The sequence below is a fragment of the Amblyomma maculatum genome, chromosome 1 (assembly GCF_055883805.1).
Source record: "Amblyomma maculatum isolate TAMU_Amacu chromosome 1, ASM5588380v1, whole genome shotgun sequence".
In the NCBI taxonomy this organism is placed as follows: domain Eukaryota; kingdom Metazoa; phylum Arthropoda; class Arachnida; order Ixodida; family Ixodidae; genus Amblyomma; species Amblyomma maculatum.
Window position 1 is genome coordinate 383,200,135 of NC_139344.1, and position 22,240 is coordinate 383,222,374.

At 46.8% G+C, this 22,240-nt stretch overlaps 1 protein-coding gene and 1 long non-coding RNA gene across 2 annotated transcripts in view; one reads left to right on the forward strand and one right to left on the reverse strand.

The window, feature by feature from the left end:
- LOC146208391 (superoxide dismutase [Cu-Zn]-like) overlaps positions 1-7,358 on the forward strand; it is a 28,486-nt gene extending 21,128 nt beyond the window's left edge. The window contains exon 5 of the mRNA XM_084593084.1: positions 6,988-7,358. Within this exon, the coding sequence (XP_084449210.1) occupies positions 6,988-7,098 (111 nt within the window). The 3' untranslated portion in view covers positions 7,099-7,358. The remainder of the gene's footprint in view (positions 1-6,987) is intronic.
- The window catches only part of LOC146208390 (uncharacterized), a 244,889-nt gene that overhangs the window by 87,452 nt on the left and 135,197 nt on the right, over positions 1-22,240 (reverse strand). The gene's annotated exons all lie outside the window — the stretch shown is intronic.

Below are 22,240 nucleotides of genomic sequence, written 5' to 3' on the forward strand. Positions count from 1 at the left end.
GATCCCTTTCACTCGTTTATCCTGTTCTTTCATCTCCAAAAACGTACATTTCCGCTTTTATGACGTCACACACACGTCAAATCCGACGTCGACACCACTATGTCATTATTTTGACTTCCTCATAGGTCACTTGGCAGGAAGTGGGTGCCACGTGACCAGAAATTGGTTACTACGAGGTCGCTCCGGACGTTGACATTACCCCGTTTGGCTATTTCGACGTTTAATGGACCTTATTGCATCTAATTAATTACCTAAATACTCCACATACATCAAATTTTCCCCTGGCGACATTTTTTTCATCCTCTGTCGACTAAAAGAATCCCTTTTTTCCTATCTCCCCTCACTTCGACCCAATACTGTCGGCAAAGTTCTGGTTCCTAAAGCGTGTCCACTTAATGCTTACGCATTAATATTCGCTACGCTCTTTTCGTAAGATTCTCCGTACCACATCATGAGACTTTTAAATATTCCATAGGGCCCCCAGGCAATCTCATAAACCCTCACTACAGACGACCAGTCTGATTTGCCCCCCCCCCCCCCCCCTTTTTTTTTTCTGTTTACGTTTTCTGCCAGCCTCTGCAGTACATGTAGTGCCTGAGTAACAGTATTCTGAATCGCGCGCATTCACTCTAACATCCAGAAAAGCAAACCCTGAGCATGCGCAGTCCCCTGCAGGTGATGCCCGTGGGGAGACAGGCATGCTATTACTGCCAGAAATCATCCTGGCAGAAAGAATCACGCACTTTTTCGCGTAGGGGTATGTCGCTGCCATGCGAGCTTAGATTATACGTGCTTGTCAGCTTTCAACCTTTCAGCCTGCACTCATTTCGGGAAGCAACACGTGCAACGCACGTGGCTACTATTGCACAGCTTGTATACGTAAGAAGATGGGAATCTCGATTCAAAATTCTTTCGCCTCATGTGCGGAATGTAAGCTTTTTATCCGCAGTACGACTTCAACCTCTGCAATAAGAAACGAGTCGAGGATGTGATTCTCAGACGTAGGTTACGCCGCCATCGCCCAGTAAGCTTCCCAGAAAATACCTGCTATGTTATTATAAATTTTATTTGCCTCCTCATAAACAAAGAAGAGAGAGAGAGAGACTGCTTATGGGGGGGGGGGGGGGGGGGGGGTGGACCTATTACTCGTCTATATTACTCACCGTGGGGTGAACTGACGAGAATACGAAATGAAATATATAAAAATGTCTGGCTGAGAGTTGCCAGTTCGATCATTTGTTTTTTTCTGGTGATAGCCAGAACGTTCATTGAAGCGATGACCGCCAATCTGCTTGATCTCTCTGCTAGCTATCGCCGATTCATGAATATTATTCTCTCGTTAAACTCAAGATGTTTGTTTTTAAAGTACTCTTCAGGAAATTAAGGAGACTGCTTAAAACGTTTGAAACTGTGTTTTTCTATAGCCAATAATAATGTCCAAATTGCGTGGACATTAAAAAACACAATTCGGGTACGTAACTCTGGGTATGTGGGATTTACAAGTCTTTTTATAATAACGTCCACATTGTGTGTACATTAAAAAACACAATTCGGGTACGTAACTCTGGGTATGTGGGATTTACAAGTCTTTTTCGCTGTACCTGCACATAATCTGGAAAGTTCGTTTCGCTATTCTCACCTGAGATTTCAAGTCCACCCCGATATACTGTACATTAAGAAGATGCTCTGAATGCTGTGGGCCTAACGTAGTGTCGTAATAGTTAAAACATTATATATGAGCGATACTTTCGCTTTTCGCGAAAGGCACGTGCTTTTTTCATCAGAGGGTGTTCACAGATGGCTTGAGAAATTGATGAGGCATTAAAGAGGGCAAGAGGGGGTGGGGAGCCATATATAAAGCCGAGAAAAAATATTTGTGCAGTGTGATCGGTAATCCCTCTCAACGACCAATCTTCCCGTTACACGCGCCTAGAGCACGTGAAAGAATTACGCTTCGAATTTCATCGCTTCGCTACCGTTGCTCTGCGGTCATACGTACGACTGATCTTCCACCTTTGGTGGCAATAAACAACTGTCTATATAGAACTACCTGACATCAGCAGGGATGCAGAGTCCACGTGAACTATTTCCATCACCTCATCCTGTTTCTTGTACACTCCCGCAATAGACGGGAACCCTTGGCTACACACTCGGACGTGGAGGAGCTGCATATGAACATAGTGGGGGGGAGGTCTCGTTTTCGGAATTGTAGAAAATTATATGCCTAGTACTAACGGCAGGCTACAGATCCCTGCTCGCAGTCAAGCGCCTAGACATAGTAGTTTAAGAGTTTACATTTGAAAATTCATATATTCAGGTTCCTGGTAATCTTGAATAACCTGTTTTTTTTTTTTTTTTATGTTTGCCAACAGCGATATTACAAACCGCAAGGTGGCATCTCAATATTTAAAACACGCTACTTCAATACAAAAATTCTACTCCACAACCGCAAAAGCAACCGGTATAGCTCAGGCTTCTATATAGGACCCATGACGTCGAGCGGCGTTCTTTCGTGAAGCTCTACGCAGTATGTAGCTGGACTCTTTTCCCAAGTTCTATATGGTTCAGGCCTAAACGAACGCAATTCTTCTTTCCCGCTTCCCAGGCCCTCTTGGCGAAAAGCATTGACGCATATGTGAATACTTCCTACACCACCCCTTCCTTAATACATTGGGGCGTCCTAATCATTCAAGATGTAACTTCTGTTTCCACGTAATAAAGACGTAAATGTAAAAAGCGGTTGTTCCAGCCAACCCACTCGCACAGAGCCCTGTCTGCGGCAAACGTAATCCCGCCCGTCCATCAAAATACAGCTTTAGCCAGTACTCGCTACGTGCGCTGCAAGCAGGGCTCATAAACACATTCAGCCGCATTCGCTCCCAAAGCGTCGCTATAGTAATGCAGCGGCTTAGCGGTGACAGCGTCACGAAGCCAAGCGAAGACTTGCGTCGCGATTCACGTAGTATGTCAATGTAAATGGGCACCCCGGGGAAAGACCATGCAGTTTGCGTCAAGTCGCGTTCGGTCAGATCGTTTGTACGTTTCCGCACCAAACGGAAGTGTGGCTCACACCATGCATGCATAGTTCGCTGCAACATATGGAAAGCTCTAGATGTAGGCCGATCGGGAGCTCGAATTGCATATTAGAAAGTGGTCACGCGCACCTTGTAGTATGGCGCTTTAGAGTTGTTCATGTGTCACCAGTTAGCATGTCAAATTCAAGTACAGCCAACAAAACCCTTTATGCCACATGAAAAAAAAAAAAAAAAATGACCAGCTCTTTTGCAAAGTAAGAGTCAGGAGACAAATGCTTGTTATAACGAGGAGTATACGGCAGATGTAGTCGCTGCACTTTTCCGCGTGAGAGCCCAACCCACACGGCCTCGATACGCTGCGCACCTACTGCTGCGCTCGGACTCGTAATAGATGTCCGTTAACGCTCGCTCGCCTTGTCGTTTTCAAGCGCACGTGTTGCTACTTCTGCTGCTGGGTCGTATAACAGTTTCGTTTTTCATCGCCTCCCTTTCCTTGGAGCTGCGGCTTAAGCTGCCCACAAGGCTGGCATCGCTAGTTCTCGTCGAAAAACCGTCATCGTCTCTATTTTTTTTCTCTGAACTGTGCTTCTTCTGCCGAGATGTTCGGTGAGGAAGGGGGCAAAAAAAAACAAAAAAATGTCCTCTCGTTTTCAGGTGATTCGGCGCGCTCGATACTTATCGCGTGACGCGCGTATTCGGACCTGAGTGCGCTGCGGCGCACCGCTGACAAGAGCTGTGCAAACACCGGCTCACGAGGCACAAACCCGATCCCGCGAGAAGCTGTAGCGTGCGTAAAGCTAATAGAAACTTGACTCCACCCTCCTTCCCCCTTTGTACCGCGCCCCCATCCCCGACTTGGAACGCAGTAAGTTTAATGAGGCACGAAAAGTAATCCGCCCAAGCGCAAGCCTCCTCGCTTTAGACAGCCCTAATACGTCGAGGGCTTAATGAGGAGAGGGAATAAATTATATTTACCCTCTCTGCGGGGCCGGTCGTTCAACTAATCTGGGCGTCAACGCTGGGCTAATTTTGCGTCGCCTTATCCGGGCCGCTCGACGCGCCGTGAGCCGGACGCCTAGCCCTAATCCATGCCGTCGTGGCTGAGCAGTGTTTACGAAGCGAGTCGAAGATTGAGCGAAAACAGGAAGGTGGCCTCGAGCTCAAACCCGGCTTTCGCGAAGAGAGAAGACGTACGAGACGAACGTTGTTGGCTGAGCGGTGGGTGATTGTGGCCTAAAGCAGAGAACCGCAAGTCGACCGCTAATTGGTCACTGACCCTATAAAATAAAGACAGGCTGAGGTCCTCGTGTGACTCATCACTAGCGCTTTTGTGGTTGGTGAAACGAGCTACGATTGTGCGTACCGCGCGTGTGACCCTCTGATTGTCCTATTCCACTTGAAACCTCACAGCAGTGCAGTGCGGGTAACCGCGAGCACAGAGCGTTAACCTTCAGATGAGTAGAATCAACATAGGAACAAGAAAACCGGAGCCATTGCGCAGCGCCGTAATATCGCGAACCATTAGCTTGAATCTTGTTGGAGTCGTGTGGTAGCTGCCGCCAAAAGCAATATACTCAAGCGCTACGATTGCGCCCTGAGGGAAATTTATTAACAGTTACGCCTTATTCCTTATGCGACGTTGTCTAGACGTTATCTAGTATAGTGTATACGTGAGTGGAAAAGTTTCTTTGTTACCTTGATTCCACCCCTCAGTTTTACTTTCGCAGTCTTCTCTTTTTTTTTTTTTTTTTTTTTTTTTTCCCTGACTCTGGCGACACCACTAAAACGTGCTGAACTACGTACAACGGCCTACGTTTGGTTAACAACGTTGCACGCACATGCTCCAAAAATAATGCAAAAAATCGCATATAACACAGTGTGTACCAAAGGAGATAAATTGGCAGCCTATCACAAAGCGCCTTCGATGCCCCGTGTCACGAGGATATAGCGTAATTATACAATACCTTGCAGTTTACATCGGCCAATCGGGTTTCCTGTGTCCGAGGACTGACCTTTCATAACAGCACACACGTCTTGGGAACAATGATACGTTCGAACCACAGTCGCCACAGGCACACATATCCGGCCTAATGGGAACGGCGTCTGGGGAAGCACTGATTAACGTTCCTGTGTTCACTGTAACGTGGGTTCGGCAAACCCGTCCATGTAACGTCCGACTACAAAGGTCGCCGTTTGATCTCGAAGCTGCGTATGGCTGTGATAGCTGTCCACGCAGAAGCCATTGTTCGCACTCGCTTACGCCACAACTATGTTGCCGCGGGCGTCGTAAGGTACCTCTCACAATAAAGGGCTGGCAATACTATAACGCACGACTCATGTATGCCTCCTAAAATAAAATAACAGCAGCAATGACCCCGGAGCAGATAGTCATCATTTAATTGTATTTCTACGTGCACATCATTAGGTTATTTGTAAAGAAGGAGCCTGGGGGAGGGGGGGGGGGGGGGGGGGTCGCCGCAGCTCCATTACAGAAGGGTGGACGTTTCTTCAGCGTGGCTTAATTAGGACAGTTTAAGCCTGACAGCATAACGTTATTTGTTCTTTTTCGTCTGCTTTATTGTTTGTTTGTTCGTTTGTTTGTCTGTGTTTGTTTGTTTGTTTGTTTGTTTGTTTGTTTGTTTGTTTGTTTGTTTGTTTGTTTGTTTGTTTGTTTGTTTGTTTGTTTGTTTGTTTGTTTGTTTGTTTGTTATCCACCCCCCGCCCCCTTAGCGCTTCTTTATTTACCGCACACGCTAATCACTTTCATGACCTGCATTACGTGACCAGATCGCTCTAGTAGTACTATTATTCGACGTCACCGCTTTTAAAATGTTCGGGACTATTAGCGGTAACGTAGACTCGCTATCTGGAAAGTTCCAGTCACGTTTGAATAAACAGAGTGCGGTCAATAGCGACACGTTCATCTGTCCAGATTACTGCCCAGTGCACGTCTCACTACAGCTACCGGAGCCTTCTTCCCTTTAATGAAAGAAGTTCGTCAAAGAATAAGCAAACGGTTCTTTTACTTTCGCCTTTTTTCGCCTTTTTTCGCCATATTTCGCCTTTGGTGTTTAACGTCTGGTAGCTGTGCGACAGTTGTGCGGAACGCTGTGGCAGAGGGCTGCGGAATAATTTCCTCCACACGTGATTCTAAACTTAGGTTCTTGTTCGTTTCAAACCCTGATGTGGTACTTTCGTGCCCACGGCTTTGAACTCCCTTCGGCACTAACCACTCAAATGAGTTCATTAAAAAAAGTTATATAGCCAGATTTATCGCACTAGCATTTTAACTAGAAAAGTGTTTGCCCTAATTTAAGTCGGCTGCGTTTGATTCTTAAATATATGTTTGTGTCTCTACTTACATAAATTTTAGAAATTGTTCGCTGGTGTTAACTAAACAGAGTACACATAGAATATGTAAGTATAATGTGATATATTCACTTGTTGTAATCGCTGTTATTATCATCGTTTTCAGTTTAATTTCTTTTGTTTTATATTTGTTACGATCGCTTTAGAAGACGAGCAAGAAGCCCAAATTATGGATTAGTACAGGGTATACATCAAAAAATGATACTTCAAGCCCCAATGCGTCAATAATCTCTGAGGTGCTTTTTATTTATGATCTCGCACAATTGCCCCTTGGCAAATCACAACTTTATAAAACCAAGTAAAAATAACCGTTGTCGTCACATGGCCACGAAACCTGTTATAGCGTCAAGCTTGTGATTAGGAATACAGTGTCATCGCTGGGGTAATCCAGGTTGCCATAAAGTCCGCAGGTCTTACAACTTAGCGTCTTTCTGATGCATTAACAAAAGATGACCAGCAGAATAGGCTCAGTTTTGTTTAGCTTAGTACGTTACAATCCAGAGCCTAAGTACCTGGCCTTTCATTTTATTTTGTTTATTTTGATCCTACAACGGACGCATTTTTTTCTTCTCCCGCCGTTCAGGTCCACGAGAGAGAAGATGACCTGGGGCGGACCACACATCCCGAGAGTCGCTCTACGGGCAACGCCGGCGGCCGACTCGGCTGCGGAGTGATCGGAATTGCTCGCTCCTAACTGTCGTCCACGGGAGCGCCGTCACATCGCTTCCCGCCTTCTAATCCGTCCACTTGTCAAGGCTCACATCGCGACATTTTTCCTCCGTTCCGTTATCGTCTATTTTACGTCTGCGTGCATGCATGGCTGCCAATAAGCAATCCATATGACGGCTGTTCCAACGAAAATGACAACTCCAAAGTGAAGGTTTTAATGCAGCCGCGCGCCTTTTATACCTTTTTTTTTTTTTTTCATATTCTTCTTCGCAACAGAGAAATAAATCATCGAATATTCTTTCTTTCTACTGTGCAGTTCGCGACCTTTTGGGGGCTCGACTACTGTACCCATGGACGCGGGATCGTTTCCCGGCCGTGGCGGCCGCTTTTCGGTGGAGGCGAAAAGCAAGGCACTCTTGGGCTGTGCGATGTCAGTCCACATTAAAGAACCCCAGGTGGTCGAAATTTTCAGAGCCTTCCACTACCTTTACCTTTACCTCTTATTATTTCTCTCAGAATATGACGAAAAAAATGTAAAAGAAGAAGAGAGAGGGAGCCCGGACCAGCAAAGCTTTGCCAGGCTTAATCCAATTTAAGATAAAAGAAAAGGAGCTAAACGCCCAAAATAAAAAATAATAATTTAGATGAAAAAAAAAAAAACATGGACATAAAAATGTAAAAAATGTACATTACCGTGTCTCTCATAGCCTGAGTCGCGTTGAGACTTTAAACCTTACAAACCAACCATGTAAACACACGGCACAATATTGTATACGTTCGTTATAGTCGCCAAGGTTCGGCCTCTACCACACTGATTCACGCAGCACAATATCGCAAGTCTGACAGGACACAAATCATCGTCATCATCAATGACAGCAGCAGCATCCGGACTAAACACACTACATGACGAAGGCCTCTTCCATATTCATACAATCAACCTGGACCTGTGCCAGCTGCATCCACTTGACACCTGTGATATATTTATGATATATTTAGAAATGTGGTCTGAGGAGGCGAGTGCAATGGCTACCTCTTCAGCGTGTGTTGTAGACTTGAATCCCCCCCCGGATGTGGGCCCGAGGCATCCACGTAGAACACACCTGATTTGTTGCCATAATGGCGGGCCAAGGCTTCCGCCCGCGCCAGGCGCCGCCCGTTATGGTCGTCTCGTGACATGTTGGCAGGGAGAGGCCACACTCTGACGGCGCGTCTCCAGAGTTCTGGGATGCGGAGCCTCTCCTCTGTGAACTGTTTATGTTGAATGTTTAGCCAGACAAGAAGGCGGCGACCCGACACTGTCCTGTGAGGCGTGTATATTGGTTCATCAAATGTGCTTCCCGAAGCTCCTTGAAAGTGTTCATCACCCCTAGGGCCATGAGCCGACTGTTAGAAGGGGAGATTGGGAGGTCGAGGGTACGTTTCATGATTTTTCGGAGGATCACCTCGAGGGTATCCTCCTCGTACTTCCGCAAGTGGAGCCTCCGTGACTAAAAGGTAACAAAGAGATTTTGTCTCTTCGCGTCCTCGGTCCCCAGGCGGACGGCGGTGTCCCGGACTAGGGACGCCGACCATGTAGCGGGGCCACTCTGTGGCTCCCAAACTCCAATTAACCAATAAACGTTTCCACCACCACCACGGCTTGTTGCTGCCCAGCGGGGTCTCAGCTCTCTCTGCTATTGATATTTTCCTCCACTCCAAGGGAGTCGACGCATTCCCGTATAATGTAATGAGTAATATGCATCCGGAGCATAATACCGAGAGAATGAATGAATGAGGAAGGAATGGCTCTCGGCCGCTGTTTGGGTACTAAGGATGGATGGGAGTGTAGCTTCGTCTTCACGGTCCTTCAAGGTGTTGTTTGTTGCTTGCCATGCGGCCGCTCACACTGCCGTATATACCAATGGAATGTTTATTTCGGTGCATGATAGAATCTGAACTGCTAGGGTGGGCATGTCGTCCTGTGGAATATGTGTTTTTTTTTTCTTCCTCGTGAAAACAATGGACATTGCCATATAAGGTGTTTTAGGTCTGCTGTGCACTGTTCCTGGCAGTGGGTCCATATGTTGGGTTTGAGTGTTTCGTGCCTTCCGAGAAACCACTTGTCAAGTATGCGTGGTGTGTTAGCTGCGTTTGTTATTACTTTGTTGAGAAATACCTCTTGTGGTTGAGTGAGCCCTTTCCTGTTATCAAGCACCGGCGTTGGTATCGCTTAATATAATCTAAGCTTGTTGTAGTGTTTTATTTTGGTGCGTACATAGAGCATCATCGATCTGCAAGGGGAGCTTTAGTGAGCATTGTTTGGCAAGGATTTAAGTGTACCGGATTAGGCATGGAGTTGGGTGTGGGGCATTGTACTTTTCAGCAATCCCACCCGCTTGCGCGGCTGCGTTTCCTCCGTTCGTGCCAGTATGTCCCGGTGTCCATATAATTTGAATTTCTATTCCAACTTCCCGCATTCGCTTCAGCCACTTTCTGATGTCCTTGGCCACTGCGTCGTCTCTAGTTGGTGACGTGAGCTCTGCAATCGCTGCATATGAGTCGGTTAAAATTCGATATCCATTGAAATTATCTTTTCTGGCTGCAGCTGTCGTAATGGTGTTTATGGCTTTCCATATGGCAAGCAACTCCGCGTGTAAAATTGTTCCTCCAGGTTGGTGGCACGTGTGCTGTCCGTTGTATTCGGGCGCTGGCACACACACCCATGCCACACTCACCCTTTCAGTTCTTATTACAGCGTCAGTGTAGATGCTTATTGTATTCAGCGGTCTTGTGAGGGCAGTTCTCTATTGTAAAAGGTTCCGCCTACTAATAGATCGTTGTGGTCTTAATGTGATTATGTTGTGACGTCATCAAGTAACTAGGTTATGTATATCACATGACTATGTGGCCATGTTGTGACCTCACCATAGGTTCCCCTCGTTCACGCTCGACCGCCAGGCCTGCAATTGCATGTTATGACGTCATCCAGTAACTAAATTATGTATATCACATGACTATGTGGCCATGTTGTGACGTCACCATAGGTTCCCCCACGTGCACGCTCGATCGTCAGGCCAGCAATTGCTCCCTACGCTGCCGTTACGCTATATATTATGTATATCACATGACTATGGGGCCATGTTGTGACGTCACCATAGGTTCCCCTCGTGCACGCTCGATCGTCAGGCGAGCAATTGCTCCATAGGTTCCCCCACGTGCACGCTCGATCGTCAGGCCAGCAATTGCTCCCTACGCTGCCGTTACGCTATATATTATGTATATCACATGACTATGTGGCCATGTTGTGACGTCACCATTGGTTCCCCTCGTGCACGCTCGATCGTCAGGCCAGCAATTGCTCCCTACGCTGCCGTTACGCTATATATATATCACAGGCGGACGGGTGCCGAGACTGGACCACTTGGGCTACCATTGCTGTCAAAATTGTGTCCCACCCGTTTGGCGCAGAGGGTTTGGAGTGGTGGCATACATTTCGGTACGACATGGAACACAGAATCACTAGTTGACCGAGCATGTGTCAGGAATTCGCACCTACGCCCTTTGTTCCTCGAAACGTAATGAGGATGGCCTTCGGAGGGACGTGGCGGCCGAATCAATGGTCGCATAGGGACGGCACTTCGCCGCAGACCGGAGAGCCATTGCGACCGAACCAGTGGTCACTGAGGGAAGCCACTTCGTCGGAGAGGAACGTTACTCGTCGTGTTGAAGAAAGGGAAGCAAAATGTAAAAAAAAAAATGAAACTGACATCTTTAATAACATAAAACATATCTGAAAAGAGAAACATTGCCAAAGATGAAAAAACTAAGCTCTTTATATAACACCTGTGAAGGGAAGGTGGAATGTGGATTTGTTCGTCTTTTACATCTGCACAGTTCATTCAACCTCTGCCTCAGCACTGAGAACATGCCAAAGAAACCCTGTGCACCCGCAAAGTCTCTTCCCAATTTCCTCTGAGGAGATGGTTGTTGGTAACAAGTTCGCTTAAACGTTCCATCGCTCGCGTGCCCCTTGCTTATTGGAGCAGTAGGAAAATGGGAAAACAGATGGGGTACACTCAAACTCCTCATTCAAGGCTACGATGCGTCAGCTTAATGGCTCCCATCTGTGGAACTTGGTTCACGTACTCACTACCACGCACTCCTATGCTGTCACCGTATATGAAAGACGAAAAAAAATTCTAGGGAGCCCATTGGACCCCTAAAGTTTGACGAGGCAAAAGCCTCCCTTTTTTAAAACGGCACTGACTGCTGCTTTACTGCGGCTGCTTGTGTACGCTGGGTGGTGCTGCATTCTAGAAACGCCAAATGAAAGGCGCAGTACAGAGGCTTGAATCGGATTTCTGGCGGGGTCAGCTACGTATATGCGTGGATCGCCTGGTGAAGTCATCGGTCATGACTAATGACATCTCGAATGACGTCACCAGGTGATGACGTCACAATCTAGCGGTGTGCTGCGGAATCTCACAAAGTGTGACACCTCGCGGGTGCACACACGCACAAACGCTCATCAGCCTATAAAGGCTTTCTCCTTAAACATAATAATAATAATAATAATGATAATAATAATAATAATAATAATAATAATTGGTTCACAGGAAAGAAAAGGGCGCAGTATCTGTCACACTTGTTTCTGTGGACACCTGAACCGCGCCGTAAGAGAAGGGAGGAAGGTGGGAGTTAAAGTGGAAAGAGAGAAAGAGGAGCCGTAGTGGAGGGCTACGGAGTAATTTCGACCACCTGGGGATCTTTAACGTGCGCTGACATCGCACAGCACACGGACGCCTCTTCGTCTCGCCTCCATCGAAACGCAGCCGCCGAGGTCGGGTTCGAGCCCGGGTACTCCGGCACAGTAGTCGGGCGTCTTACCACTGCACCACCCCGGCGGGGCACCTCCGCTGCCTCGTGCGGACAGAAGAGGGAAAGTAATAGAGAAGAAAGAAAACGGAGAGAAAGACGCGCGCCGCAACAGGGCCCGTAGTCCGAGTTCGCGTCGATATCGTGAGCGTCCCTATCTCACCTACCTCTATTCACCTGATTGGTGACTACAGGTCGGCGTTGCCCCCTCTTCCGGTTCGCCGTGGCGACACCGGAATCAGATGAGTCGAGGTCACGTGAGATAGCGACACCTCGATAACGATGCAAACTCGGAATGCGGGCCCAGCCGTCGTCCATCACCTAGACGGTGGCGGGTGCAATGACGGCCTACAACAGATATAAATTCGGTGGCTAGTTAGCCCTCGCCGCAAGCGGCGTTGACCTACCGTCTCAGCCCCATAGGGCCAGGAACTGTCACCCTTCACCACACCCGCCACCGCTTAGGTAGTGGACGAAGGATGATGCGGCACGCGTCTTTCTCTCCCTCTTCTTTTTCTTCCGCCCAGCTGGAACTGCCCACTCTCGCTCGCTCATTTTCTTTCACTCTCTAATTTGTTGCTTTCGCTGCAACTTACACTCTCTTACTTTTCTACTGTCATTCGCTATTTCACTCCCCCAGGTGGTCGAAATTACCCCGTAGCCCTCCACTACGGCTCCTCTTTCTCTCTCTTTCCACTTTCCCTCCCACCTTCCTCCCTTTCCTTACGGCGCGGTTGAGGTGTCCACAGAAAACTAGACAGTTACCGCGCCTTTCCCTTCCTATAAATCAATCAGTTCTTTAATCACTCCCTCTTACTAATTTACTGCCACTCATTCACTCATCATACGCTCACAAGCTGGTTTTGCATTTGCTTACGGAGATACTAATCTATATAGATGCAGGCCTTGGAAATGCATGATGTATGCGATATGCAGCAACATAAAAAATTTATTTCGGGGCTGTTCTCTTGCGCGCACGAGAAACTCCAAGCATGTAATCTAGCACCACGTACTTCATCGTTAGAGGCGTCCGTGTGCTGTGCGATGTCAACGCACGTTAAAAGATCCCAGGTGGTCGAAATTACTCCGTAGTCCTCCACTACGGCTCCTCTTTCTCTCTTTCCGATTTCGCTCCTACCTTTCTCCCTTCCCTTACGGTGCGGTTGAGGTGTGCACAGAAAACAAGTGAGAGAGTTACCCTGCCTTTCCCTTCCTATAAATCAATCGGTTAATCGGTGGCGCAGTGGTTACGGCGCTCGACTACTGTTCCCAAGGGCGCGGGATCGAATCCCTACCTCGGCGGCCGCTTTTCGATTTAGGCGAAAAGCAAGGCGTCCGTGTGCTGTGCGATGTTAGTGCACATTAAAGAAACTCAGGTGGTCGAAATTTCCGGAGTCCTCCACTACGGCGTCTCTCATAGCCTGAGTCACTTTGGGACGTTAAACCCCACCAACCAAACCAAACCATCTTTTTCTTCTATACTTTCTTTCTTCTGTCCGCACGAGGCCGCGGAGGTGGCTTAGCTACAGAGCCAGTAGCAGGCCCATGCATTTTCTTTTCCTTCTTCCTATCGCCACAACAACAGATACATCTGCTGAGTAGCAACCAACTTATTTATTAAAGCGAAAGCCTTTCTAGGCTCATCCAACGAAATCTCGTGCGCGAGGTATGTCATATTCCGCAAGATTCCACAAGACGTGTTCTTGTGTAGCGTTCTTGCCATCTGCAATCCCACACTTGTACGGGCGCAAAGGAACGCCACGCGACAGGAGCGATTGTGTAACCGTCCAAACACACCTGCCGTATAAAATGTAACGGATACTGCGCCTTTCCTTTCCTCTAAACCAGTTAAATTATATGTAGCACTGCAACGAACGCCGATAAGGGGCAAATAATGAGAAGCAAAAGATATGAGAGGAAGGATAGGCTTTCGCCATTCTCCTCTTAAGATACAAGAGACCCTCCAATTTTTTGCTACAGGTGAGGCCGCATATAAAAGAAACGACGAGTGAAAAAAAAAAAAAAAAAATTAAATCATGCAGTCCGCTTGAAACGAAGCATCGTCACTGATTAAGATACGCATTTTCCTTAGGGAATAAAGCTATCGACAGGCTACTAGGTATCTTCTAGCCTTTGCATACTGCAAGCCTCAGTAACGAGCCTCAGGCCCCACCTTCTTTTCGGACGATGATACTAACCCGATTCAGATGTGCTTCGCAGTACACTCGCAATACACTGCAAGATGATTTCTCCGTGACATGGTAAATATACCTTTTGTGTGTTCACTTAGTCGATCATTGATGCAGCGTCCCGTCTTGCCGCTGTCTCGCCAATGTAATTCTAAGGCGAAAGTCTTTAATGGTTCATGCTGTCGTGGACAAAATGTGTCCCGCTTTTGCGGCGGCTCTGATTGGCTGAGGCGGGATGACGTCATAGAGGTTTACGCCAATCAATGATGAATTACTAATTAGTGACTAACTAACTAATTAGGTATAAAACTGTTTCATAATTATTTAGGTAATCTCTAAATAATTAATGGGTGACTAGGTAAATAAAACTACTCAAAATGTTTTATAAATATTTAATTTACTATTACTAAATAATTATATGATTAATTATTTACTAATTAGTGTCAGTTGCGCAGCAGAATGCGGAATTCAGGCTTTCGCCTTTCACTGCTACTTAAGTCGGCAAAGTCCTTCATAATTTTTTTATTCTGGAAACTTTACCTTCATTCTAACTTTGTTCTCTAAGGAACATGCGTATCTTAATCAGTCGCGATGCTTCATTTCGATCGGCTTGCGTAGCTGTGCTTTTTCCTTTACTCGTCTGTTTACTTCTGTCATTTCCTTTATATTTTACCTCTACTGTAGTAATAAATCGGTTGCTGCTCAGCGCATGTGTCCGTCCCTGACTTGTCCGTATTCCACATAGCGATGTTGCCTTCTTCAAGATCTACCAACCGGCCCGTATTCACACTCTTCGGATATGAAAGACCACCCTGCATGGATATAAAACTCCGCTTTAACCATTCCGCATGAATGTACCTGCGGTGCTTGCAGAAGCAGCGTGTCGGACTCTAGATACAAGGTTCTCGAAGCATTCGAATCCCATCTTTTATCCACCCATCTCAAAGAAGCTACCCGGGTCGCCACTCATACCAACTTGACTATGGCGCGCGGTCCAGCTGCTTGAGTCCTGGAATGAAGACCGAACAATAGCAGCTCTACAATACTTTTTGGAATTATAAAGTTCTCCCTCTCTCTTCCACGACATCACGTGAACAACCCTGCGAAAAAGCAGTCTTTGATAACGTCACTTTCAATCAATCAATCAATCAATCAATCAATCAATTTTTATTTTCACCGAAACAAAAAACACATGGCGAAAAAAGGAGGTGGGAGAAAAAGCTGCACAATAGCAGCTTGACAAAGCTCCAACCACCCTGACAACAATGACAGCCCTGCAACATTTCAGATTTTTGTTCAGTGTACTAGGAACTGTACAAAACGAAAGTAAAAAGAAACATCTAGTTACACTAATGCTAGTTTATAAATAACTGCTCTATGTCCCTTTTGTTAAGTTTCGTAGTGAATATGTCTTGCTTCGGAAAGTCATTGAGTGTGTGGGGGAGTGTGTATTCAACGCGTTGGCGGCCATAACCTGTGCGCGTGACGGGAACTTTCCATGGTAGTTTATGGCGATGAGGGTATATGTATTCTTGCTTATGGAGATACTTTCCGATTAGCAGCCCATGCCGAAGGCATGTCCTTAATTTCTCGCTTACAACATCGAATACATAAGCATTGTTGCGTTAAAACAGCTCCCAACCACATTTACCTCTTCCTAGTTGTAGCGTGCTGAGGTCGCGCATCGGAAAATATATTTTTTAGCCCTTCTTGGCAAACAGACAGCGTCAGCAAAACACCGAAGGGTCTGGCTCATCTATTTTCCTTCCCCAAATTAACTCGTATATCGAACCGTAGCAAAAATTGCTATCGTTACAAGTCTCGTCGTGTGCTTAATGACCACGCCACGTTTATTTATATTCCATAAATGCAGATAATATATATGACCGTATAAGTAAGAAGGCTTTCCCCTTATGGATCTTCGGGCCATCGACATCAGCACCAGGACTCGGACACTGTGTCAAGCTGTTTCCAGTTTTCGGTGTGACCGTATATACGCGCATCAGCGTCCTTACTGGCAACTGTTATCCACGGCGGCAATCTTTGCCGACAATAATATAACGGCACAGAACACGACACCGGCACGACCCTCGCTCATGACCACACTTAGTTTCTACCTGCGGGGCATTTTGTCACGTGTCAGTAAACAGTGGTGCGTTCGGGGTCGAACGTGTCATAGTCAGGTAACAAGGACGAAGAACACGTTGGAAACCTGTGGCGCTAGACAAAAGAAATGGCGGGAGCTCCATCTGGATTGACAGACTCGGCAAGTGCAAGTCAGTTCCAAAGAGGAAGGAAGAGCCTTTTGAATTTTATGACGAGAGGTTTCGTCCGTTTGGACTGGCCTTTATTGTTGCCTAAGCATGTAGAGGGGAGAACTTTTTCAGTTACGTCAACAGTCGCAGGTAATTGTGCTTGCCATACTCTGCTATGGTCGCCAACTTACCTGCACGGTACTATCGATCACACTAGCGCATCCAGAAATTGTTGCGCGTTTCTTTTCTTCATAATGTAACCTTACCTAGCTATGCCTTTTCGCAGTGAGCGGTGGGCGATGTGCCAGCTTACCGTTAATTTTTTTCGTACTTGTAATGTAGCTTGTTCAAGAAAAGACGGACACAGAGAAGAAGACATGTCAAACAAAATGACACAGAGAACACAAAGAAACGGTCAGTGTGTCGTGTCGTCTTCTGCTCAGTGCTCGTCTTTTTTTGCGCTGCTTACATTACAAGAATAATTCGCAAACAAGGCCAGCACTGTGTTTAATAAATTTTAGGTCTGTCAGCACCGTTTCTCTAAGACGGATCTAAAAATAATCTCTTTAACACCGATTTCGTGTCACTTACAGTGCATTCCTTGTTTCTGCAAGGAAAGTGCCTTCATTGGCTTCGACTCATTTATGCCGCTGTTTGTCCTCTGCATATCGGGGCCCGAAGCCCCCTTAAAACACGATGAAACTTTGAGAGCCTTCATTTCAACCATGGCTGTCTAATAACAAGTTGGCACTTGTTACGGAACGTACTACGGAAAGAGTTATTGACCGACCTTTGTTTTATTTTGGTCGTGACAGCTGCCTTTACTGCGCAAGCTTGTCAGAGGTCAAACAATCGAACAACAAATCAGGCTAGTTCCAATAGCCTCTGCGTAGGATCAATGTCGAATCTTATCTGAAACCTATCGATCCGAAACGAAAACGAAAAACGTAATTATTCGGTGTACGTTTCAAGTGCATTCGCCTCACACTTTCTGATTAGCCCACTATGGGTTTTCACGTATACTGTTGGTGTCTTTTCACTTAACGATCACGGGTATTTTAACGAGATGATAAATGTATTGCCTTTAAAGTATTTCCAGTTGTCTCGAGAGGTGTTCCGAACACCGGAAGCGAATCTGACCATCAAGGCCCTCTATAAATTCTCGGTTTACAGACGGCTTCACCTGTCACGTCTCGGTAGCCAACGCCGAAACTTTGCGACTAAATACTTAAACTCAGCTGCCGGAAAAAAGAAAACACCAGAAGGCAGGCCTATGTAGTTCTGAAGCACCGGACATCAACAAGGTCAGGTTAGCGTGCAGACCGCGCCAAACCTGGCTATTTCTCTCGAAGGAAACATCTATACTGTGTACATCTTCGTGCGTGTTTTTCAAAGCGCTCAAGGCGGCTGGCTTCTATCGTCCGCGGTGCCAAGTAAACAGGAAGCGGCAAGGTGAGAAAAAGCACAACCCGGCCATTTGCGGCTCGCAAGGTGGGCGTTAGATACGAAATCCCACCAGCGAACAGAGGCATCGATGTATCGGAGAACAAAGGATCCTGGAATTCTATGTCAATAAAGAATGAAGGCGCGCGCTACCACGCCGTGTTTACGCGGCATTTTCTCTTCCGCCTTCTGCACTTCGGCCTACCTTTTTGCTGCAGTCCTGGTCTCCGCTCAGATTTTGTTCGTGAGGAAGACTAAGGTACATGCATTTGTGGTTGCAGGTAATGCTGATATATTTGGAATGCAGAAGAAACAAAATAAATCAGCCATGACACTAACATTGCTGCTGTCTAGATTGATACTGCCTTAGTTTTGTGAGTCTCAATTTCTCTTTCAGCCTATAATTCGTTTTGGTTCTCCAAATTATCTTCCTTGCTTCATTTTGTAGGCCCGAAGGTGTTTATACTAACGGCGCTTGCCTTTTTGCATTCACTCGTGTAACCTTCCCCTCTCAGGGGCTCCTTAAGTATTTAAAAAAAGTATATATGTATATAAATACATTATGCGTGTGTGTGTGTGTGTGTGTGTGTGTGTGTGTGTGTGTGTGTGTGTGTGTGTGTGTGTGTGTGTGTGTGTGTGTGTGTGTGTGTGTGTGTGTGTGTGTGTGTGTGTGTGTGTGTGTGTGTGTGTGTGTGTGTGTGTGTGTGTGTGTGTGTGTGTGTGTGTGTGTGTGTGTGTGTGTGTGTGTGTGTGTGTGTGTGTGTGTGTGTGTGTGTGTGTGTGTGTGTGTGTGTGTGTGTGTGTGTGTGTGTGTGTGTGTGTGTGTGTGTGTGTGTGTGTGTGTGTGTGTGTGTGTGTGTGTGTGTGTGTGTGTGTGTGTGTGTGTGTGTGTGTGCGTGCGCGCGCGTGAAATCAGAAGGAAGAGCAGGATGAGGATAGGCAGGGAAGTTAACCGAAAGAAGAAACCTGTTTGCTACCCACCCTGCACTAAGGGAAAGGTGTGAGTAAATATAAAAGTGAAAGTAGAAGGGGGTCAGTAAATCATTGAAGTCAGTATAGTCAGTTAATCATAGCCTATCGTGCAGGCCCATGGTTCTCAAGAAGAGGAGCAGTGCTTGGTAGACCTTTACCGCCGACGATCGCCGCGGCCAGTGGTCTATAATCATTTCTGCCAGCGGGCGTCCATCTAGTCGCTCCAGCGCACAGCAGAGAGACTGTCTTTCAGCACTGTATGTGGAGCACTCACAAATAATGTAGGCTATAGTCTCACCGTACCCCCGGTTGCAAATGCAGAGCCATTAGCCAATGCATACCTATCACAAATGAATAATAGTTGGTGAACGTTACACCAACCCACAGGCGGCACAGCAAAGTTGCTTCACGTCGGAGTAGGCCAGATGGAAACCTGAGCTTCAGGTCAGGGTCCATGGATTTTAAGCGGGAGTTCTCAAACTGGCCATGATTCCAAAAGTGGAGCCTGAGCTCCCGCGCAAGTGTGCGAAGTCTGCCCGCTGCGTCACCTCTGGAAAAGGGGATCAACACAATCGCCGTCTTGGTGGCGGTTCGCGCGACCTCGTCCGCGCTGAGATTGCCGCTATGTCAATGTGTCTTGGAAACCTGGAAACCATCGATAGATAACGTCGTGTCTTTTATTGACGGCACAGTAGCGCAGTTCTCGTATTTCCGCCACGAGTTGCTCCTGGGCCTCACGGTGAAGAGCAGGTTGTAAAGCTTGCAGGGCTGCTTTGGATTATGTGAAAATACACCACACTGCTGGCCGCTGTGCTGACATTGATATGCCCAACTGTGACACGAATAACAGTTAGCTCTGTGGCCAAGAAGTCTGTTGTGTTTCCCTAACTTTGATTTCTGTAGTCCTTGCGGGGATGACCATGGAGCCTGAAGAACTCACGGCGTTCACTGAGCTGTCGGTGTAGATGTGCAGGCGGTTTCTATGCTGCTCATGGAAGTATTCGAGAGTGACTGTTTTCAGTTCTCTCGGCTATAGCTCGTCACTCTCCCCAATTCCAGGTATTGAAAGAAGCACACGAGGTTGGTGCAGGCTCCAAAGTTGAGAGGACAGTCTAGAGATGGATGTAAACTGGGACGGCAAAATAGCGCGATGAGCATCAATGGTCTCTGTAAACGATGTACGTGGCCTGGTAATAAGAAGAGTGGCCAAATAGTGAGAGTGAACACGGGAGATGTGTCGGAAATGTGCCCTCGGGGTGTCAACTGTTAGGTACGTAGTGATCTGATGCTCCTGGGCACTTAATACGGTAGGGACAACAGAGACATATTCCGGAAATACCAGGCAGGTTCGCAGAGCTTGAACTTGAACCTCCCGTTGGCTTCGTATGTTGGGTGCTCTAATGCTTCCAAGTGCAGGTAGGCTGTACCGAAGGAATCCCATGATTAATGCATTGTACCGCTGGAGTATCGACCGCACTGACGCTGCTCATTAATTTCCCCCAAGAAAGGCGAGGACAGAACAGAGCGCGCTCGTTACGTTTACAACGAGGAGCACGCCTCCTTATACCGTACTTATAAATGGTAAAGCAATATCGTACTAAAGCAGCCATCGCTTTATAAGAGTGATTATCGACCAAACTCTTTCGCAGACTCCCCATATCTTATTCAAGGAAATGAAACTGCAACAACTGCTTACGTCATTGCGAATAGCTCACGAATAAAATATAAAGGTTTCCTAGATTCAAACTAGACCAAGCTGCATTGGGGTAAATACAGGGCGAAAGGTTTCCGATTAATGGTCCTTGGTACCACGGTGGAAAGATAAACAAGCAAGCGTGTCTTTTTTTTTTTTTTTTTTTTTTTTTTTTTTGCAGAAGCAGCCGGCGCAGTAGATATTGAAGCCGCGACTTCGGGATCTTGAAATGCAGCATCGCTCTATGATCCAGGGAGGCAGCTAGCAATTCGTTAATGTGTATTTCAAGAAGAATGCGAGTAAGGAGTGATGGCGGTCAAATATGTGTCCAACTCGAGACTGCATACTTGGATAATAGCATGAACTTGGCCACCCTGCAATCATGTGAATATTTCTGTGTAGTTTATTACTCTCCACAGTAAATCATCTTTACTGTATGACTGCCTTCCATGCGAGGGGTTACAATCAAAGGAAATAAAGGGTGAACATAAAGGCGAAGAGAAGTCATCGCTGGCTGAGTTTTAATAGACTTTAATAGGAAGATTGCTGGTTTCGGTTTGGTTTACGGGGGTGTAACGTTAATGTCCCAAAGTGACTCAGGCTATCATAGACGCAGTAGCGGAGGGCTCCGGAAATTTAGACCACTTTGGGTTCTTTATCGGTGCACTGGAATCGCACAACACATAGGTACCTTGCTTTTCGCCCCCATCGAAAAGCAACCGCCGTGGCCGGGATTCGGTCTCGCATCCCTGGGCACAGCTGTCGAGCGCCCTAACCATTACATCACAGTGGCAGGGTTTAATAGTCCAAGTTGATTACATTCACGGCTATGGCTACTGCTCAACGAGCCGATGCCGAGCTGCAACGGCTTCGCACGCGCGACACCTCTCTGGTGTTGGAGGACGTCTTGCTCCCTGACTGCGCCATTCCTCTCGTTTGTGATACGTCGACCGGTCGCCCTCACCCCTACATACCTCCATCACACTGCGGAACCGTCTTTGATGCCCTCCAGTCTTTGGCCCATCCTGGCATCCGCGCAACTCAGCGCCTCGTCACGGCTCGTTATGTCCGGTCTCGCATCAACGTCATACTCGCGCCATACTCGACACTTTTTTTTTTTTTCCTGCCAGAACACCAGCCACCTCTATGAGACCACTTGATTGAATCTGATAAATAATAGCGCAGCCAATCAGCTGGGCAGTCAGCTATTGCTAGTGATCTGCATCCTTTATTTTTCATGTTCTTAGTCTTTGAGCAGCGCTGAGAAGTTCGCTACGCGACGCAGCAATCTGCTAACCTGCGTATTTGAACCGGACAGCTGAGCCAACGCAGCGATACTTAGCACTGAAGACGTAAGGGCTCGTAAGTCTTCAGCAACTTTTTCTGCGCATCAATAAATGTTTTAACCCCCAACACCTGTAAGCAGAGCAGTTGCACAATTGGGACTATCAATTCTGCTCAGAACAGGTGTGTGGCCAAATTCATTTCGTTGAAAAACCGCAACATCCACAAAAACGAGAACCAAATGCTCCGCGATTTCGGCAACTACACTTCAATCAAACTATGCGCAATCGAAGCTCCTGTAATATTTCGAGACATCACATTAACCGCTCCAGTTTGTATATCCAAGCCCAAGCTCGAAAAACCCATCGGTCTAACTTATTTCTATCGACCATTCTAGTAGTTATATTACTAAACTTAAAGAAGATAAATTGATTCGAAATGTGCGCGCAAGCCTTACGAAAAGAGCAGAAATTATTG